The sequence below is a fragment of the Plectropomus leopardus genome, chromosome 12, assembly GCF_008729295.1.
Source record: "Plectropomus leopardus isolate mb chromosome 12, YSFRI_Pleo_2.0, whole genome shotgun sequence".
Lineage (NCBI taxonomy): Eukaryota > Metazoa > Chordata > Actinopteri > Perciformes > Serranidae > Plectropomus > Plectropomus leopardus.
This window is the reverse complement of record NC_056474.1, coordinates 800979-819682: the sequence shown is the minus strand read 5'-3', so window position 1 is coordinate 819682 and position 18704 is coordinate 800979. Positions and strand designations below refer to the sequence as shown.

The following is an 18704-nucleotide window of genomic DNA, read 5'->3' as shown; positions in this document are numbered from 1 at the left end:
TTTCACAGCCTGATTCAGGAGGAGACGTTTTACAAGAAAAGGAAATGTGTTGAGCTGCGGCGGCTGCGGCGGCTGCGGCGATCTGGATGAGCGGTCATGGTTTTGTGTGACGGGGAGGCGGGGAAACAAAAGACGACGAGTTCCTCTAATGCGTACATAAACGTGGAGGAAACGAGGGCTGGTGTTTCCCACAATGCCGTGCTTTAAATAAGGACTGTGGTGAGCGCCCCCGAGAGCGCAGCGTTTACATTTAAAGCTTCAATAACCAAAATCTCACAAAAACAAAGGATCAAAGAAGTCACCAGCTCTATACGAAGGTTTTTAGCCTCTTTTAGCTCAAAATTTAGTTTTTTACAAAAAGACAAATAAGTCAAAGGTGACAGAGAAAATGACCTGAAAATTTGTTTTTATAAAAGGGGAGAGGATTATTCGAAAATGATCAAAAACTAGGAGGAAATGTAAAAAACAAAACAAATTATGATCATTAGACGTATGTATTTTACATTATGCTACAGAAAAACAAACTTTTTTTATTTCCAGATCATTTTCTTGCAACTTTTTACCAAATCCTTGTTATTCTTTGGGCCGTGTTGTTAAGCTGCTCGTTAGCTTCTTGTTATAATTTTGAATGAATGAGGTTTTAAAAGGTTAATATTGGTTATGTAAGATTAAAAAAAACACTTTTTTCAGTGGCATCTGACAGGTTTTTGTGTATTTCAGCTTAAAACCTGCACAGATTTTTACTTCTCTTAACTCTTTGAAACCTGAGCTACTTCTGCTTCAAAAACATGGAAAGAAAGCAACGAGCAAATAAATGACCAAAAAAATGAGCAAAGACATCATTTTTAATAATTCTGACAATTTGCTGAAAAACCTCATTTGTATGAACTAAAAAGGCTTTTGAAGCATTTATTTTAAGATATTTTTCGTGTTAATGAATGAATCTTTAATATATACATATATATATATATTTTGTTTTTTATTGTTTTACACTTTGTCTAGTTATCATTATTATTATTATTATTATCATTATTATTTTGGAGAGACAGAAATCTCTGCGGCTGAAATCTCTGTCACTCTGCAACTCAAAACCATGTAACCTGAAGGACTGAGGAGGTAAAATGAGCAGATTAAAGCTCCTTAACTGTCTGAATGTCACAGTCTTAACATTTGAGAACAAGACGATGCTTCTCTCCCGATCCTCCGCAGCGAGGTCGATCATCTCTCCCGACACCAGCTGCACTAACTGGACCGATAAATACTGCACAAGCTGACTCAACGCGGGTCGTTCGGAAGGTCAGATAAAGCACGACTCACTGGTGGTCTCGTCTTTAAAAAAAAGTCTAAAAGTTGGAAAAAGCAGCAATCGGAATAAATATCCGCCGGCGAAAAGCAAAACAGAGAATTGTGTTGTATGAAGACCACCTAATGTGAAGAGACGCAGCTGCGCTCTGCAGCAAACAGAGCTGGAGTCGACCCGCGGGGAGCGAATCACACTTCCTCTCTTCTCATGAATCTCCCCCTCTGCTGTGACCTCTGACCTCCATTATCACACAAATATTAAGCTTTTTAAAATAGTGCTGCACTGATTTAGCGTTCGCTGTCCGACTCAGAAAAAGATGAAAATCAGTGCAGCAGAACTCGATACATCGTTTTTATTCACACATGACAGAAAAACAGCCCACGAGATTTTTCCATCAGACGATAAAATAATCTTCACACAGAAAAAAGTATTTTTGAAGCTTAAATGCAAACGCCAAAAGTAAGAAAATGGGATGAGGCTGAAATGAACTACGCTACGGATTTTATTTATTTATTTTTTTTTTTGTTTTCTTTCTCTTTATGTGTTATATATCAAAAATGATTTTAATTTCTTATTTTTTCTTTAACACGTATTATATCGAAAATGATTTTAATTTTTTGTGTGTTTTTAACATGTTTTATATCGAAAATGATTTTAATTTTTTTGTTTTTTTAACATGAATTATATTGAAAATTATTTAAATTTTTTTTAATGTTTTTTTCATCTGTAAACATAGCAGCATCATGACAAAACCTGGCATTTAAAGGGTTAAAATTCAGAAAATTAATTAATATTTGATATTTGTGATTAGGACTGATGGTTAAAAATAACTTAATGAAAGTAGAAAATCATATTAATGTGTAATATCTTTCATAGCTTTATGATGAAAAGCGCATTTTGTGCGCAGAGCGCTACGAGTGTGTGCGATATTGAAGCGGGCCCTAAGGGGTTAAAACTTATTTAATGCACATTTTAAAGTGGATTACGTCTCCTGTCATCAGACTGAGGTCACTGTGCCTTCAGCTTGAGTGACTTGTTCTGACAGTGAGAGCTCCGTCACATCGAACCATGAAAGCATCAGCGCGCCGTCAGCGCTCTGAGCGACCTGCAGCTGTCTGAAGCCGCCGAAACCGTCCCGCCACTCTTTTTTCCACTTTTCTCATCCAGCAGAGCCGATGATTCACGCAGCAGAACACAGAGACGTGTGTCGCCTCCGTCTCAGCTCGTCCTGCAGCTGTTCGTCCTCCAAACCTCTCTCGCCGAGACCACGTAAACAGCAGCAGGACGCTCGCTTTATTTACGTTTCCTCCGAGACGTCCGATGAGCTCAGCAGCAAGAGAAGAAGAATCACAAACATCACAGCAGCTGATGGTTCAAAAGCTCCAGGAGACGAAGTCCGTAAGAGGACGCTGAGAAGGTCGTTTTAGAGCACGACTTCCTGTGAATCTGTTCTTCATCAGCACCAATGTCTTCATCAGTCAGAGCGAAATTAAGTCGGCGAGCTGCAGCCTCACGGACAACATCAGAAAAACGCTTCTTTAGTCTGACGACGACAGCAGCGCTCAGCTTTAAATAGCTGTGTCTTACATTTATTTTACTGCCGATTTTTAAAGAAAAAAAAATTGTTTTCTTTGTAAATTTTTGTCAGTTTGTGAAGAAAAATGTTGGTGATTTTTTGGGGCAATTTTTAAAGAAAAGATCAGCGAGCTGCAGCCTCACGGACAACGACGAAAAAATGGTTCTTTAGTCTGAGGACGACGACGGCGCACAGATTAAAACAGCTGTGTTTTATATTCATCTATGCAACAAGTAGATCCGACCAAGCAATCTGATTGGTCCACAAGACAGTTAGAGCGCGCTCAAATCCGCATGACAGCACAGCCGCCTCAGCACCAAGATCGCTCAGGAAACATGAAATTATTACCTCATTAATGCACGAGTCAAATCACTGCAACAACACTGATATGTAAAATTACTCTTCCATAAAAACAGCTGACCAGATGAGAAGTCACAACCAACTCACTAATGCTGTAAAGTTTAACGCAAAGACAACATTAATCCGCATAAACCACCATGTTCTGCACAAACGCGTCACAAACACCGACTAAAAGCGACGTTTTTACTATAGTTGGCGTAAAATACACCAATATACCACAATTTCACCATCACTGTTGCTGCTAATCACCGACATCCCAGACTGTCGTCAGCAAAACAGCATCTACTGAGCAGGTGGCGTATTGGAAATGACTTTTTATGGTTGAACACGAAGAGGCCGTCTGCATCGACGCCGCCGACTCCAGACGGCTTCTCACACACATCGCGTCACCTTTTTACTCTCGACACGACACGAGGGACGTTAAAGCGTCGAGAAACGAGAGCTTCCTCAACTCCTACACGAGCTTCCACAATGATGGACTTTAAAACTTTATTTCTCCTGTCTGCAGGCAACAATATGTGAGAGATTTTCCCAAAACACAACAGCAACATAAAAAATCTACCTTTAAAACTACAAACACATCTTTTCTGCAACTTTTGGGGTCAATGTTCAAGTCAATCATCGAAATCACAGCACGACCAGCAGCCAACAACACGTATGATCAAAAACCAAAAAAAAACATCCACTGTCTTATTAAAGGAAGATTTCACCAACAACATCGACAGTGAACAAAACATCCAAAAACAGAGACGATCCTCGATGAAGTGAAGTCATAGAGGTCCACGTTTGACAGCACAGCTTTATCGCGACCATTTACAAGCATTCCCAACTCGTGCACTATAATTTATGAAAAAAAGTTTGAGAAAGTTCGCAGTACAACAACTTAATGACAGACTGTAAACAACACGTTCTTCAGCGCCGCGAGTTAAAAATTCACTCAGGGGAATCTGACTGCTGTAAAACTTCACAACAGCAGCAACAACAACAACAGCAACAGCAACAGCAACAACAGCGACAGCAACAGCAGCAACAACAACAACAGCAACAGCAACAACAGCGACAGCAAACAGCAGCAACAACAACAACAGCAACAGCAACAGCAACAACAGCGACAGCAACAGCAACAACAGCAACAACAACAGCAACAACAGCAACAGCAACAGCAACAACAGCAACAGCAACAACAGCAACAGCAACAACAACAGCAACAGCAACAGCAACAACAGCAACAGCAACAGCAGCAACAACAACAACAGCAACAACAACAACAACAACAGCAACAGCAACAACAGCAACAGCAACAACAGCAACAGCAACAGCAACAACAACAACAGCAACAACAACAACAACAGCAACAACAACAACAACAACAGTAACAACAGCAACAACAACAGCAACAACAACAGCAACAACAGCAACAACAGCAACAACAGCAACAACAGCAACAGAGTCGGACTCTCTGACAGACATCTGTGGCTCGACTCTTTGCTGCCGTTTTATCCTCCAGGCTTAATTAAACTCCGAGAAACCAGCGCAGATTTACAAAGTCCACATCCAGCCGGTTGACAAACACCTTTTACGGCCTCGTGAAAGACAATTAAAAGCTCCTGTCACCCCACAGCGCCGCAGATAATTGGTTTGCCCCGAAATCAGTCGGCAAAACTGATGGGAGGATAATTCCTTCTCAGCTGGAGAGAAAGTAAAACTGACATCAGGAGGAAAACTCTCTAATCTCATCTGTCATCCTCACTCCGTCCTGACATTTCGGGGAGAATTTTTCTCAAAACGAGCGAGCAGGTGGTCAGTTTCATAAACTTGACGAGCACTTTGACTCCACAGTGTTTTTAATCCTCGAGGCTCAATTAAACTTCGAGAACGGAGGGAGGAAACCATTTCAGGATTCATCAGGAACCGTGACATCTCCATTTCCTGAAAATCCTTCATCTCGGGCGTTTGATTTATCTCGGCGAAGCCTCCGTTTTTACAGACGCTGGCTTGATGATGAAATGAACACCGTAGGAGTCGATTCTGAGGTGAAACGTTACAGAAAAGAAACTCAAAAAGAAGGAAAAACTTTTTGTTAATCTTCGTTAACTCTTACTGACGAGCTGTTATTTTTTTTGTATTGGTGCTTGTTCTGTTGTTTTAAATCGATGTGTGCGTCATGTCAATGAAACGCCATCTACACTAGGCGCCACTGAAAATGACGGTCTCAGTCTGAATAAAGTATAAATAAAATAAAATTACAACAACAAAAAAAGGCTGAGAGGCGATAGTGGTGCGAGCAGCTCTGTGAGGCAGCGACCGTGGAGGAGTCAACAGCCGCCATGAGCATCGTTCAAGTTTGACCTTTGTAAACTACGGCTGAGCGACATATTAATTTTCATCAATAAATGCAAATTTGTGCTTAAGGACTATTTTTAAATCTAAATCCTCTAAATCTAGTTTTTCTCTTTAACTACCCAAACACGATACAACATCGGGAAAAGTTATGGGGGTTTTGGACTGAGTGCAGCAGACTGCAAGAGGATTCCCACCGGGGGCGTGTGCCGAGCGGCCAGATGGACCAGAGGGGAGAAACAAAACCGAAAGTGGCGGAGGAGGAGAGCCGGCATCAGGGCGAGGCTGACCCGAGAGCTGTTCCTCTACCAAGCCTTTTTCTGGCTAATGTCCGCTCGCAGGAGAGTGAGGTGGATGAGATCTGATTGAGACTCAGCAACGAATGAGAGATCTTCACAGAGACATGGTTAACCCCTAACATCCCGGATCAAGCTGTTGTACTGGATAGACAGACCTTGTTCAGAGCTGACAGGACACCAGACTCTTGTAGCAGCATCAAGGGCAAATGTAATTTCTATTTTTAAACTTTGTTTAAAAAATAACTAATAAATCTGCCCTCTACCTTCCACACACACACACACACACACACACACACGACAACATGACAGCGAGTGTAAATGAAAATGAAGAGTACGTTCCCCAAAAAAGGCCACAGACTCATCAGTCGTTTGGAGCTGGTTCAGTTTTTCGGTGTCAGATCTGGAACAAACCACAGTCCGATGCAAACTTTGTTTAAAGGCTGTTGCAACTAAAACCAGCTGCGATTTATTTCAATGTTTCAAACAGAAGCTGCAGCCGAGCGGGACAAATGTGTCTCACTCCGAGTTGCATGAGATGATCGTTTTCTGGACATTTTTCCCTTTTTTGTGATAATTTTGTAATAATACTCCACTTTTTTTACTAACTTTCTTTAGCTAATTTCTTGTCACCTCTTTACAAATTTCTTGCAATTTGAGGGACATTTCCTGCCAAGCTGGTCAAGGCCTTTTCCCCGTGTTTTTGAAACCTATTCGCTCGGGTTTCAAAGGGTCCAACAGCTTGTGAAAAGGCGCCTGAACACACAAAAAAACTGATGTCGATCCAGGTTTTAAAGGATTAATCATCAGAGAAACACCTCCATTTTTAATATGCAATGATACCAACTAAAATATTTAAAATCAGATGGTCAAAAGCCTTTTTTCCTCAAATATTTGGACTACAGGGAGAATCTGACAAATAAATGACTCAGTCAGAGTAACAGGAGACAGCGTGTCACAGAGGTGTTTCAGCATTAAAAAATATTAAAAAACGGATCCTGTGATGAAGTCAGGAGGCTCGGCGCCGCACATCCTCCTGTTTATTAAAGAGAACAGAAGTGTCATCAATCTGCAGCATCTGCATGGAAACACTTCAATCTGCCTGATGTGTAAAAACGAGGGGGCGGCGGCGTTTCTGTGCCAAAAATATGATTAATGTTATTTCTGCTGTGTGTCCAATAAAATTAGATTTCGGCTGTTCTTTTTTTTTATAAAGCAGAGAGAACATCTTGTCGTTTATCATCTGTTTGTTTCTGCTCCATTACGAGGAATAAAACGCCTGTTAAACTGTTACACACACACACACACACACACACACACAGACAGACACACACACACACACACACACACACACACACACACACAAACACACACACAGCCTCCTCATTCGTTACCTAACAACCTGGTGTGACGTTTCACTTGAATTACAAATAACATCAAAATAAAGTTTTGTTTTGAAATGTCCAGTGTGTAGGATTTGGGGGCATCTATTTCCAGAAATGAAATAAAATATTCCGAACAGTTTTTGTGTATATATAATCACCAAAAATAAGAACCGTTGTTTTGTGTGTGTGTGTGTGTTTGTGTATGGCTTTAGGGGCGGGGCATACAACTTTAAATAGCTGTAAAAACAAATTTCCCTTAAAACATTTTTGACACTTTTCTTTTGAATCTTTTAGTGATTTTAAAGAAAAATTGTGATTTTTTTCTTTAAAAAATTTTGGAACTTTTTTTTCTATGGAAATTTTTGATGATTTTTAAAGAACTTTTTTTTGCAATTTATGTTCTTTAAAAATGTATGGTGATTTTTTTCCTTTAGAATTTTTTTTAAGGAGAAATTTTTGCCACTTTTTTTGTTTTTTTTAAAAACTTTTTGGTGCTTTTTTTGTTTTGTTTTAGGAATTTTGGGTGATTTTTAAAGAAGTGTTTGTCTTCCAAACCAGCGAGCCCCCCGACTCCAAACAGAATCAAAGGAAACCAAAACTCCCTGACTGGAGAGACAATAAAGAAATGTGTAAATACAAAATCTCTGCAGCCCACAGCAGACCTCTCTGACGGCGTCGCTCTTTGTTTCGGAGGCTCCAGTACGACTCTGCAGCTGCTCTGGTTCAACGTTTGCCCCGAGAGCCCAAAAACACAAGAAAACTCCCTCCGTTCATTTAGCCGCTGATTTCCCAGCAGCCCGAGGGCCGCTCTCCAGAGCCCGCCGCTGAATGACAACTCATTACAGAGCGGCGCTGATATCTGCGACTCCAGACAGGCCGAGCAACAAAGAGCGTCACATCCTGCAGGGACGATGCAAACGCGTCTCCACCTTTAAACACGCGGAGGAAAAGCTCTCCACCTACTCGTCTCTGTTCACCGCCGTGTCTCAGGACGACTGAACAGCAGGCGTCTTCCTCCTCCTCCTCCTCCTCCTCCTCCTCCTCCTCGTCAGCAGCTGCTCTGGATCACAGCTTCGGCTAAATGACCAGAGTGTAAACTGTAAACAGAGCCGACACAACATCAATATTCAGCTGCAGCTCCGCGAACGTCACAGCGTCCTCGGCGGAAATCTCAATCACGTCCTTCCAGAGGATTTCTCATCAGATTTCCTTCCGCTAAACGTCACGACCGACACGCACGATCCACCGAGCGCCGTCGGGCAGAGCGATCGCAGAGCGGCTCCCAGCAGGCCAGTTTCTAACCCTCATCACGAACCGGCTCAACTTCTCTCAAAAACATGAGAAGAATGAGCAACTTCAGGAGAAACGACCCGGAAATGAGAGAGAAGAAATCCGTGAAAATACTTTTTTTAAAAGCACAAACAAATAAAAAACAAACAGGTAAGTAAAAATATAAATAAACAAACAAACGGATCGGAGCCGGACCGAACACAGATCTGGTGGAAATTTGGGGAATAAGTTTACTTCCCGTGGCTCTGCTGCGCTTCGAATCGATGGACGCTGGAGCACAGGTCAGACAGGAAGTCACAGCGACGCAACATTAGAACATACGGTTAGTTTTCAGAATAAAACGCTCCGGCTGTATTTCACCGAACTACATCAACAAAACGCCACAATGACAATGTACAGCACTTCGGTCAGCTCTGTTGTTTTGATATGTGCTTTATGAATAAATCTGGATTTGAGAAGTGTCGATATGCACATTTTGGACATGCAGCTGCAGTGCTTTTATTTCCAGCCGTCTCCTCCTTCAGAGTGAAGCTGCTCTGGACAAAATCAAACCTGCTTCCTGTGGAGGAAAACAGCTGACGGTGATTAGAAACTCGCGTGTTGTCAGGTGACGTCACAGCAGGAATATTTCCCACGAAGAGTTTTTGTTTATGACTTCTTTTGCTTCCTCGAGATGCTGCACCCGCCGGGTCGGTCCAGGCTCGCTGCCAGCTCCCGTGATTCATCACCGAAGAGCTGAAGGGACACATCAGCCTGAGAGGACGAGCTCAGTGTGGGTCCCATTAACGAGACGCCTCCTCGATCCGAGTCCTTATCCATACTTTTCTATCATTTGGTGGAAAAATATGTTTTTAACTGAACTTTTACTGTCATCTTCATTCACAGTTTTAGTGATATGGAAATGAATCACTGTATTTTAATTTAAATATGTGCTCTGTGAAATCTTGGCGTCAGTAGTTTTAATTGTGTAAATTATGACAGGTTGTAGTTTCGTCTCTGCTGTCCGTTTTAAATCCGGCATTTCAGGCAATTTTTAAAAAAAGCCACATTTGTCCAAACTGCAGTGGAAACACTTTTTTTGGCTTTTCCAGGTCACATGATGCTATGGCTGCGCACTCGTTGGTAGAAACCGGCTCCTTTGTGTTTTACGCTCCTTTGAGGTGGTTTTTCAGGTGATTTTAAAAAGCCATATTTTGCAAAACTGCATTTTTTTTACTTTAATATGTCACATGATGTACAATAAATAGCCTCAGGATGCTCTTAAAGACGTGGCGTGCTTCTGTGTGACGATGTAGGAAGAGAGTGAGATCTTCTCATACAAATGGACCGCACTTGTATGGCGCTTTTCTCGTCTTTTTGACCACTCAAAGCACTTTCACACTTCATGTCACATTCACCCATTCACACACACATTCACACACTGCTGGCCGAGGCTCCCGTAAAAGGTGCCACCTGCTTCTCGGTAATCATTCACATGTTGACTGGAGGAGCCGGGATCGAACCACTGACCTTCCCATTAGAGGACGACCCGCTCTACCTCTGAGCCACAGCCGCTCCTTATACGAGACCAAGAAATTATGGTGAAATTAGATTCAAAGCAGCAACAAAATGCCAGTTTTTAATCAAGACCTCAGAGCAGAGGAGGGAGAGGAGCCTGCAGAAACCGAAGCAAAGGCTGTGCGGCGTATTTTGATATCATGGATGAAATACTCTGCTAATGAACATCACTCGATGGAAACGCGCCTCATGAACGACTCAAAGCTGGTAAAACTCTCTAAACCCCGGAGAGACCGGGAGGAGGTCTGCTGAACACATGTGCCTCCAGAAAATTATTCTCACGTGACTTCCCAGATCTAAAAAAAAAAGCCCCAAAACAACACATGAGGACCATGTGAGGACAGATCTGACTCACAAACGTGAGCAAAACCGACTCAGACTCATCGATCTCATCTGTTCTCACGCTGTTTTGCTGACAATCGACATGATGGCCGGACAGGAAGTCAATAACCGGCTGAAGATGACTTCTGTCTCCAGAGCGGGACGCTTTACGAATGACTGTTTGTCCACTTCGCTGTCAACATGTTAATGTTGTAAACTGTGACAGCGAAAGCTGCTAAAAACATCCTTAAATCCTTGAAACGTCCTGAAATCTCAGGAACACGCCGACTGCGATGAACCGCGATTCCCCCCTCGGGGATCAGTACAGCATTTTCGATTCTGATCCTTTGAATCAGCCGTACTGATTTCTGTTTTATGTTCTTTTACCCAAATTTTCACACCTAACCGAGTGAGAAAAACGGCAGCAAGCGGCCGACGCAGACTGCGAGCTTCTGCTCGGGGAAAATGGACAGCTGACGTCAGATAAGCCGCGAGCGTCCTCTCCACGCGGCGTGCTGGCAGCAGTGTGAGCGGCGGTGAGTAACGGCGTGCTCTGAACGCTCGCTGCTGCTGCAGGCCTGTTTCCCCTTCAGACCCCGAAACACAGCAGCTTCCAACAAAGTGCCACGAGCCATCTTGTTGTGACTGTAAAAGCTTTCTTCTTTTCTTTTTTGCTTTCTGAGCTCTGAGCTCTTTTGAAAGCGGCGGGATGGACTCCGTGGTTTCAGGACGCGGAGCAGTGCAGCGGGGTCGTTGCTATGCACGGAGCGGCGGCGGCTGTGTGAATCAGACTTTTCTGTGCTGAAATAAATCGAGGTATTTGGTTTGTTTAGTGACTCGGAACATTTTCATTTGCCTTGCAGAACATTTGCATTATGCTCCGGTGTGTCGGGCGTCTGCAGGAGAGCAGAGATCAGGATCACAGCGCGCTCGTCTGTGAGGAAAACGCTCCGTTTCTCAATGCAAACAATGCGAGCGGCGCATGAAAAAACGGTAATTCAGAGGCTCATTAATAAAACATGAGTGAGGCGGGTTACTCCAGACACTCGGAGTGACAGCTAACACTCATTTACATGACTGCTGTTTTTTCCTTTTAAATATTTCATAAAAGCTAAAGAGAAAGAACAGCATAACAGCATAATGAATTTATGAATATCAGATATTAATGCAGGAGGATGCAAACAGCATCCTCTACAAACTCTGTCAGAATATTAATACGTCCAGAAAAGCTCACAGACTCACGGAGGACCAGCACGCTGGCATCTTCCTGCAAACCACAAATATGTGGCATTTATACATTTCATACACCATGTGGAGGTCATGGAGGATGGAGCCACACCTGCCGACACAAACAGCTGCTTTTAAGATGCCGTGTTTCCAGGTGGACTGTGCCCCCAAAACCCTGTTTTTTAAGCCAAAACATGACCGTCTCCTCACCGTAACCACACGGTTTCTGTGCCAATATCTTATCAATATCATATCGATGCCCTGATATGAGACCACATACCGTCTTAGATTTTGGATATTGTGATATCGTTAAAGTTGTCTTTGGTTTTAAAAGGCTGCATTAAAGCAAAACGTCATTTTCTGACTTTACTAGAACACAAACTGTTCTCACCTTTACCAGGGCTGCAACAATTTATGATTAGTTGACAAATATGAAATTAACGCCAAACTTCTGTGGCAACTGGTCAATCAGTTGAGTAATTTTTGAATAAAAAAGAAAGAAAAATCTCGGATTCTACAGGAAACTGATTATCTTTTGGTTCGGACAAAACAAGACCCTCGAGGACATCGTCTTGGGATTTGGAGAAGAAGATCAACATTTTTTCATTGTGATCTGAAATTTTTCCGACCAAACAATGAACAATAATCAAGAAAACAATCAACAGATCAAAGTCTCTGCACACTAAGTCACTATAGCAAATCCTAAAAATGTCCTAAAATCCTGGAGGCATCCTAAAACTCTAAAGAAATAGGAGAAACCTCCCAAAATCTAAATCTAAATCAACATCATAAAATGTCCTAGAATCCTGGAAATGTCCTGAAATAGAGGAAATGTCCCAAAATCCTAGACACCTCATAAATTCCATGAAACATCCTAAAATCCTAGAAATGTCCTAAAATCCTGGAAGTGTCCTTGAATCCTCAAAACGTCCTAAAATCCCAGACATGTCCTATAGGAATGTCCTAAAATCCAAGAAATGTCCTAAAATCAGATATGTCTTAAAATCCAATAAACACCCTAAAATTCTAGAAACATCCTAAAATCTCAGAAATGTCTTAAAATCCTAGTAAAGTCCACAAAAACTTTGAAACTTCCTAAAATCCTGGAAACATCCTAGAAATGTCCTGCATTCCCAAAGTCCATGAAACATCCTAATACCCTAGAAACTTCCTAAAATGCTAGAAACATCTTAAAATCCCTGAAATGTCCTTATATCCTAGAATCATCCGAAAATCCAAGAAACATCCTAAAATCGTAGAAACGTGTATGGGGCCGCTGCGATGGGCCCCTGGCCTTTTGTCATTTTGTAAAAGTGGCCCCCAAGCAAAACAAACAGTATCTCTGATGCAGAAATAAACAGCTGGAGCGCAGAGAAAAACAAAGCTGCAACGTCAGAACAATAATCCCGATAATAAATGATAAATCTATTGATGCCACAGTGGATTAAAATGCCTCCGACAAGCCTCAACGTTCACATTATCGGCCGGAATATTGATTTTCCAAACAGCACGCAGGAATAATTATGTGATCTTGTCATATTTCAGTCAGCTGGGCACTAATGATGGAGCACAGAGTGTCCAATAAGGACAGCAGACATTTGACAGCACATTAAAGCCACATTAATAAGACTCCGGGTGAGACGCAGAGGACACCGGAGACTGTGAGCCGCCGGAAGCCGCCACAGGAGCGTCACAAAGCGAACTCACGGCTCCGTGATGCAGCAGTGCAGCGGCTGCATGCTGATTTGTCAACATTACGGTGATTTCTCTCCGCGATCGGAGGGATGGTTGGAGCGGGTGCATGGTGCGCACGCCCACAGCAGCAGAGCAGAGCGCGCACAGACACGCAGAAACAGCAGTTTTCTTACCTGTGCAGTCCTTCCCTTTGCCTTTGCACTCTCCGCTCTGTGGGTAATAAGACGCGCGAGCCTCCGGCAGGTAGAGCAGCAGAGACAGCAGGCAGGCGGACACCAGGTACCGGACCACCCCGCCGGGACACCTCCCCGGGCCTGACACCATGACGATGATCCGACCTCCAGACACGCGGCGCGCGTATCGCTCGGTCCTCGATTTCAGGTGAAGCGAACAATTTGAAGCAGGCGGAGACGCAGCGGAAAACACCCCGGCTGCCTCGCGCTGCGTCCCGCTGACGGGAGGAGCTCCGAGCGGCGGCAGAGAGAGGAGCAGAGGAGGCGCTGCGGACGGAGGAGTGCGCGGAGAGCTCCCCGCTCGTTCAGGAAGCCTCGGAGGCGGTCCGGTTCGTCCAGGGAGGCAGCGGCAGCATCCCCGCCATCCGCCCGTCCTCCGCTCCGCGTGTTTTTTTTTTTTTGTGTGTTTGTGTTCAGCTGGATCTATCTGAACGCAGCTTTGTGTCTGCGCACGCAGCGGCGCCTCCACGTCCCGGTGAACCCCGCTCACAGTGATTATCACGCGCTCCGGTTGTGTTTGTCCGCGCGGTAATGAAGCGGCTCGGAGACGCGGTGCGTAAAGAGAGCAGCAGCTGCAACCACAACAAAGAGATCCGGACTGAGGGGAGAGAGGACAGACAGGCTGGTCACGTGAGAGGATGCAACACTCCCCTCCACCTCCACGCCCCTATAACTCACACGCGCACGCACGCGCGCGTGCACACCTTCAACAGGAAACCACAGAATGCAGAAAAAGCCACAATAAGGATTTTTGATGATGCAAAGATCCAAATCTCTGCAGTGATCCTTTTTTTTACATATCCCAGCGAGAATGCAACTAATGCAATGTTTTAGTAACGTTTAAGCAGCATGTTTTCTTTAAGGTCCGTGCATATGTTCCTAAAATCTGGGTAACGTTATGTATAAACATTTAAAAAAAAAAAAAAAAAAAAGGAAAAAAAAAAACCAAAAATTTTAAGGAAAATAAATTGCCAAAACTATACTAAGAAGAAAAAGCCAAAATGTTTTCTCTAAAAATTGCCAACGTTTTTTTCCTTAAAAAAATATTTTTTTAAAGGAGAAAGAATCACCAAACCCTTTCAAATAAAAACAATTACCAAACATTCTGAAAGAAAAAATGCCAAAATGTTTTATTTTAAAAAATTAAAATCACATTTCTGGGTGGATGGGAACCACCACCCCATTCCCCCTCCTAAATAAAATAAGATAAAATGAAAAAAAGACTGCAATATAGTAATGTAAAGAACTGATAAGGAGTATAAATGATGGTTGTTTCAGAAAATTCATGGTTTTTAGAATCTGCCTCAAAGTCATAGAAATATGTTGGTAAAATGTGTCTGAACTCGACATTTGACTGTTAAAAGTTTGAATGTTTCCACTGTGATCTTTAATTTGACTGTCGTGTTTGGGCTCGCGGTTCAGAGGAAGGTGAAAGTCCTCATGTGTGAAATCTTGTTTCACTTTCAGAGTCCAAACAGCAGCTTCCATCATGAGGAGCGATTCCTGCGCTCGCTGTTCAAACAGGACCCAACACGACTCATTAAACTCTCCGTGTTGACTGGATTAATATTTACACAGCTCAGATTGGCTCACAGCTCCATTTTGAGCACCGCTGGCACTCCACCAAGACGGACTAGTGGACTAATTTGGCACGCCACCTTTCATCCAGCTGCTGTTAGTTTGTCGCCACCCCCCATCGCACTTTTCCCTCTCACATGCTGGAGGCCGCAGCAGCAGCAGCAGCAGCAGCAGCAGTGGAGGCGGCGGCGGATGTGAGTCCTCTGCGGTGCTGTTGGACACGGTCGGTTCCACGCCGGCGGCTCTAACAGCTCTCCCGGGCGCTATCACCGCCTGCCAGACGGCAGAGAGAAGCGAGCCCTTTCTAAATCACTCACAACGCCGCTGATTAGCTTCCTGGACGAGGTTAAAGACCTTCCAGAAGGTGTGGAGGGAGAGACCGCAGCAGAAATAAAGAAGTCTGCCCTGATTTATTTCACTTCACTCTGACACTGAGCCAAAGATCAGACAGGCCGTTTAAAATCCCACACAGGCCGGAAAATTAATGACTCACCCTCAAATTAATGACCGAGATTCTCCTGAGCAAGGCAGCGACCCTCGGCTCGACGCTTCCTGACAGCGTCCTGAAGGCTGAAGAGCAGAGAAAGAGAAGAGAAACCAAAAATTAAACCAAACATGACAAGAAAATGGTTGTTTATTTCACAACATGTGTGCTCCTGCAGCCACACACAAAAAAGACACAACGCCACCACAAGGAGACACGAAATTATCTTAAAGAGAAACATAATGACCTCAATAAGACAGAAAATTGTCTCAAAGAGACCCAAACAACAACAAAGAGACACAAAACAACTAGAGGAGACATAAAATGACTAAAAAGTAATGCAAAGTGACAGAGACGGACAAAAATGAACCCAAACACTCAAAAAACTGTCTCAGAGACCAAAATGACAACAAAAATAAACAACAAGGAGACAGAAAAAGACCACAAAGAGACAAAAAACTTCAAGCAGACACAAAACAATCACTCGGAGACACAAAATGACTTAACAGCAACACAATTGTCCAAAAAGACAAAAAGAAAAATCAAAGAGGGACAAAACATCCACGAGAAGACACAACATGACTAAAATCAACATAAAATGACTAAAAACTAAAAGAGACAAAAAATTGTCTCAAGAGACCTTAAATGACAACAAAAAGACACTTAATGACTACAAGGAAACACATGACAAAAAAACAACACAGTATGAGCAAAAACAAACAAAAAGACAAAAAAATTGAGCCCAAAACAACAAAAAACACAAATTAACTTCAAAGAGAAACACGACAACAAGAACAATAATAATAATAATAATGATGATAAATAATGATTATAATAATAATAATAATAATAATGATGATGATTAATGATGATGATGATAATGATAATAATAATAATAATTAATGCATGTAATTGAGAACACACAATATATGAACACATATTTGTGTTTCTTGATGGAAATTTTTAAAAATCAGTTAAATTATATTAAATGTGAAGAAAAATTCATATTTTTTTTCCAAGGATCAAGGATTCTTTATTTGCACTTCAGCAATGCAAATATATGTGAAGAATGAAATGTAGTACTCAGGTCTCAGTGATCAATAAATATTAAAAATTATAATGAATGAGACACTGAGTTGGAAAATAAGAAATTTGAAAAAAAGTATCTAAAGTGAGCGGCGCAGCGTGCAGTAACAATAAAATCCTAAAATCCCCCCAAAAATTTCAAAATTCCCTGAGGAATACCAAATATGATTAAAATCTTAAAATCATTAATGTTGTTTAAATGTTCTATTTATTTTTTAATTTAACATTCCTATTTTGACCTTTTTTATTTATTTGTTAAATTATTTTTTAATTTCTTTTAATAATAACTTATCATTTTATGGTTTTCCCAGATTTTATTCTTATACAAAGCTGAACATCAACCTGAAATATTCTGCTCTACGCACAGCCATAAAACCAATGACAGATTATTTCTCCTAAATTTACTGAAAGTATAAGAATATGTAGTGTCAAGTCTAATCTTTCCATTTTAATTTTTTGATGGATAAATTTGATGCGAAACCTCTTTAACTTTATTATCGCTGGCTTGAATCTTCATTGACGGTTTAAATTCTTGCTCCGGTGGGTAAAAAGCTGAAGTGTGCTGTTTGGTGGTGCTGGAAACGTTTTGTCTTAATTTCTCGCTAAGCTTCATCTGCTTCGGTCTCCTGTTCGGGGTTTTAACTCGTCCGGCGGTCGCTGTCAGATTATTCCTCCCACGCCATATGTCTCAGGAGGAGAATTACAGATTACTCAGCTCTGATTAGACCGATCACATATCCTCAGCAGTTTACGTTACAGCCTGCAGGCTCTGAAGGAGCTCCAAGAAAGTTTCTTGAATTTAAAAAAAAATAAATAAAATCATGTAATTATGAGGTAAACAGAGACAGTGTTTGAAAAGTGTGTACAAGCAAACAAAAGTCAACATACGAATCGTTTCCGATGTTAAATTCGTACTGGATTCATATTTTCTTTGGTTTACTTTTACTTTCATTTTTCTTTCAAACAAATGTCCAGCCCGCAGACATGTCCACCAGCCCGCTCCAGCCCGCGGACATGTCCACAGCCGCCCGCTCGACAGCCCGCGGACATGTCCGACAGGCTGCACGGACTGGAGCAGTTCCTGTCATTGTGCGCGACCAATGCGCACGGAGGTGGTTATTAATAGCGCCTATACCACTGATGCATCACATTACCTGTAAGCCAGGCATCAGCAGACCACGGTCCGGATCCGGACCAAAAACTTCATCCTATCCGGACCCGAGGCCAAGTTGTAATAAAAATGTAAGAATAAGAACAATATTTTTTAAGGAGTAGTGCTGGGCAATTAATCCAAAATTAAGCGTGGCCGTTCCCAGGGGCTCGCCTTTCCATCATGGATCCATAACACGCCTACGTGGCCTTGGATTGGAAATAATGACGACTAGTTTGGTGGCTGCAAAGAAATAAAGCTGCGGATGTTTTGAACATCCATCGCCATGGTTACTGGGATGTTATCACCAGAGCAGAAGTCACATGACATCACTCAGTGGAAACACATTTTGACATTATCACTTCAATTTTGTGCAAATCTGTAACAGAAAACCCGCCTAATGTGGATTACTACGCAGCTGAAAATAGTCCCTGAAGTCACTCCTCCTGTTTGATAAACTACAGCGAGCAGCTGATTTAAAGAAACTGTTTTTTCCAAAAAGGAAGCTATATTTTGTGTATAGTCGCAGAACATCACTCAGTGGAAACACAGTCGTCTCACAAAGGTGTTTTATCGACATTTCGAAAATTTGTTTTGTGCAAATCTGTCACGGAAACCCGCCTACAGATGCACCGCGGTAGATTCTGCAGTACTGGGAGATAAAGTGAGGCAGGTTGTGACGCAGGCCCGATACTTGCTCGGGCTTACTTTTACAGAGTAGCTGTTCCCGGCGCTGCAGACGGTCTGGGGTCTCCGCCTGCCTGCTGTAATGGAGTGTAAATGCGTGTGATGGAGGGGAGGATTGCAGGGCCTAAATGGAAAG

General features: G+C 42.4%; 1 protein-coding gene across 1 annotated transcript in view; it reads right to left on the bottom strand.

Annotated features, from left to right (window-relative positions):
* The window catches only part of tmeff1a (transmembrane protein with EGF-like and two follistatin-like domains 1a), a 74983-nt gene extending 60790 nt beyond the window's left edge, over positions 1 to 14193 (bottom strand). The window contains exon 1 of the mRNA XM_042498131.1: positions 13524 to 14193. Coding sequence (XP_042354065.1) covers positions 13524 to 13674 — 151 coding nt within the window. The 5' untranslated portion in view covers positions 13675 to 14193. The remainder of the gene's footprint in view (positions 1 to 13523) is intronic.
* Positions 14194 to 18704: the final 4511 nt, after the last annotated feature.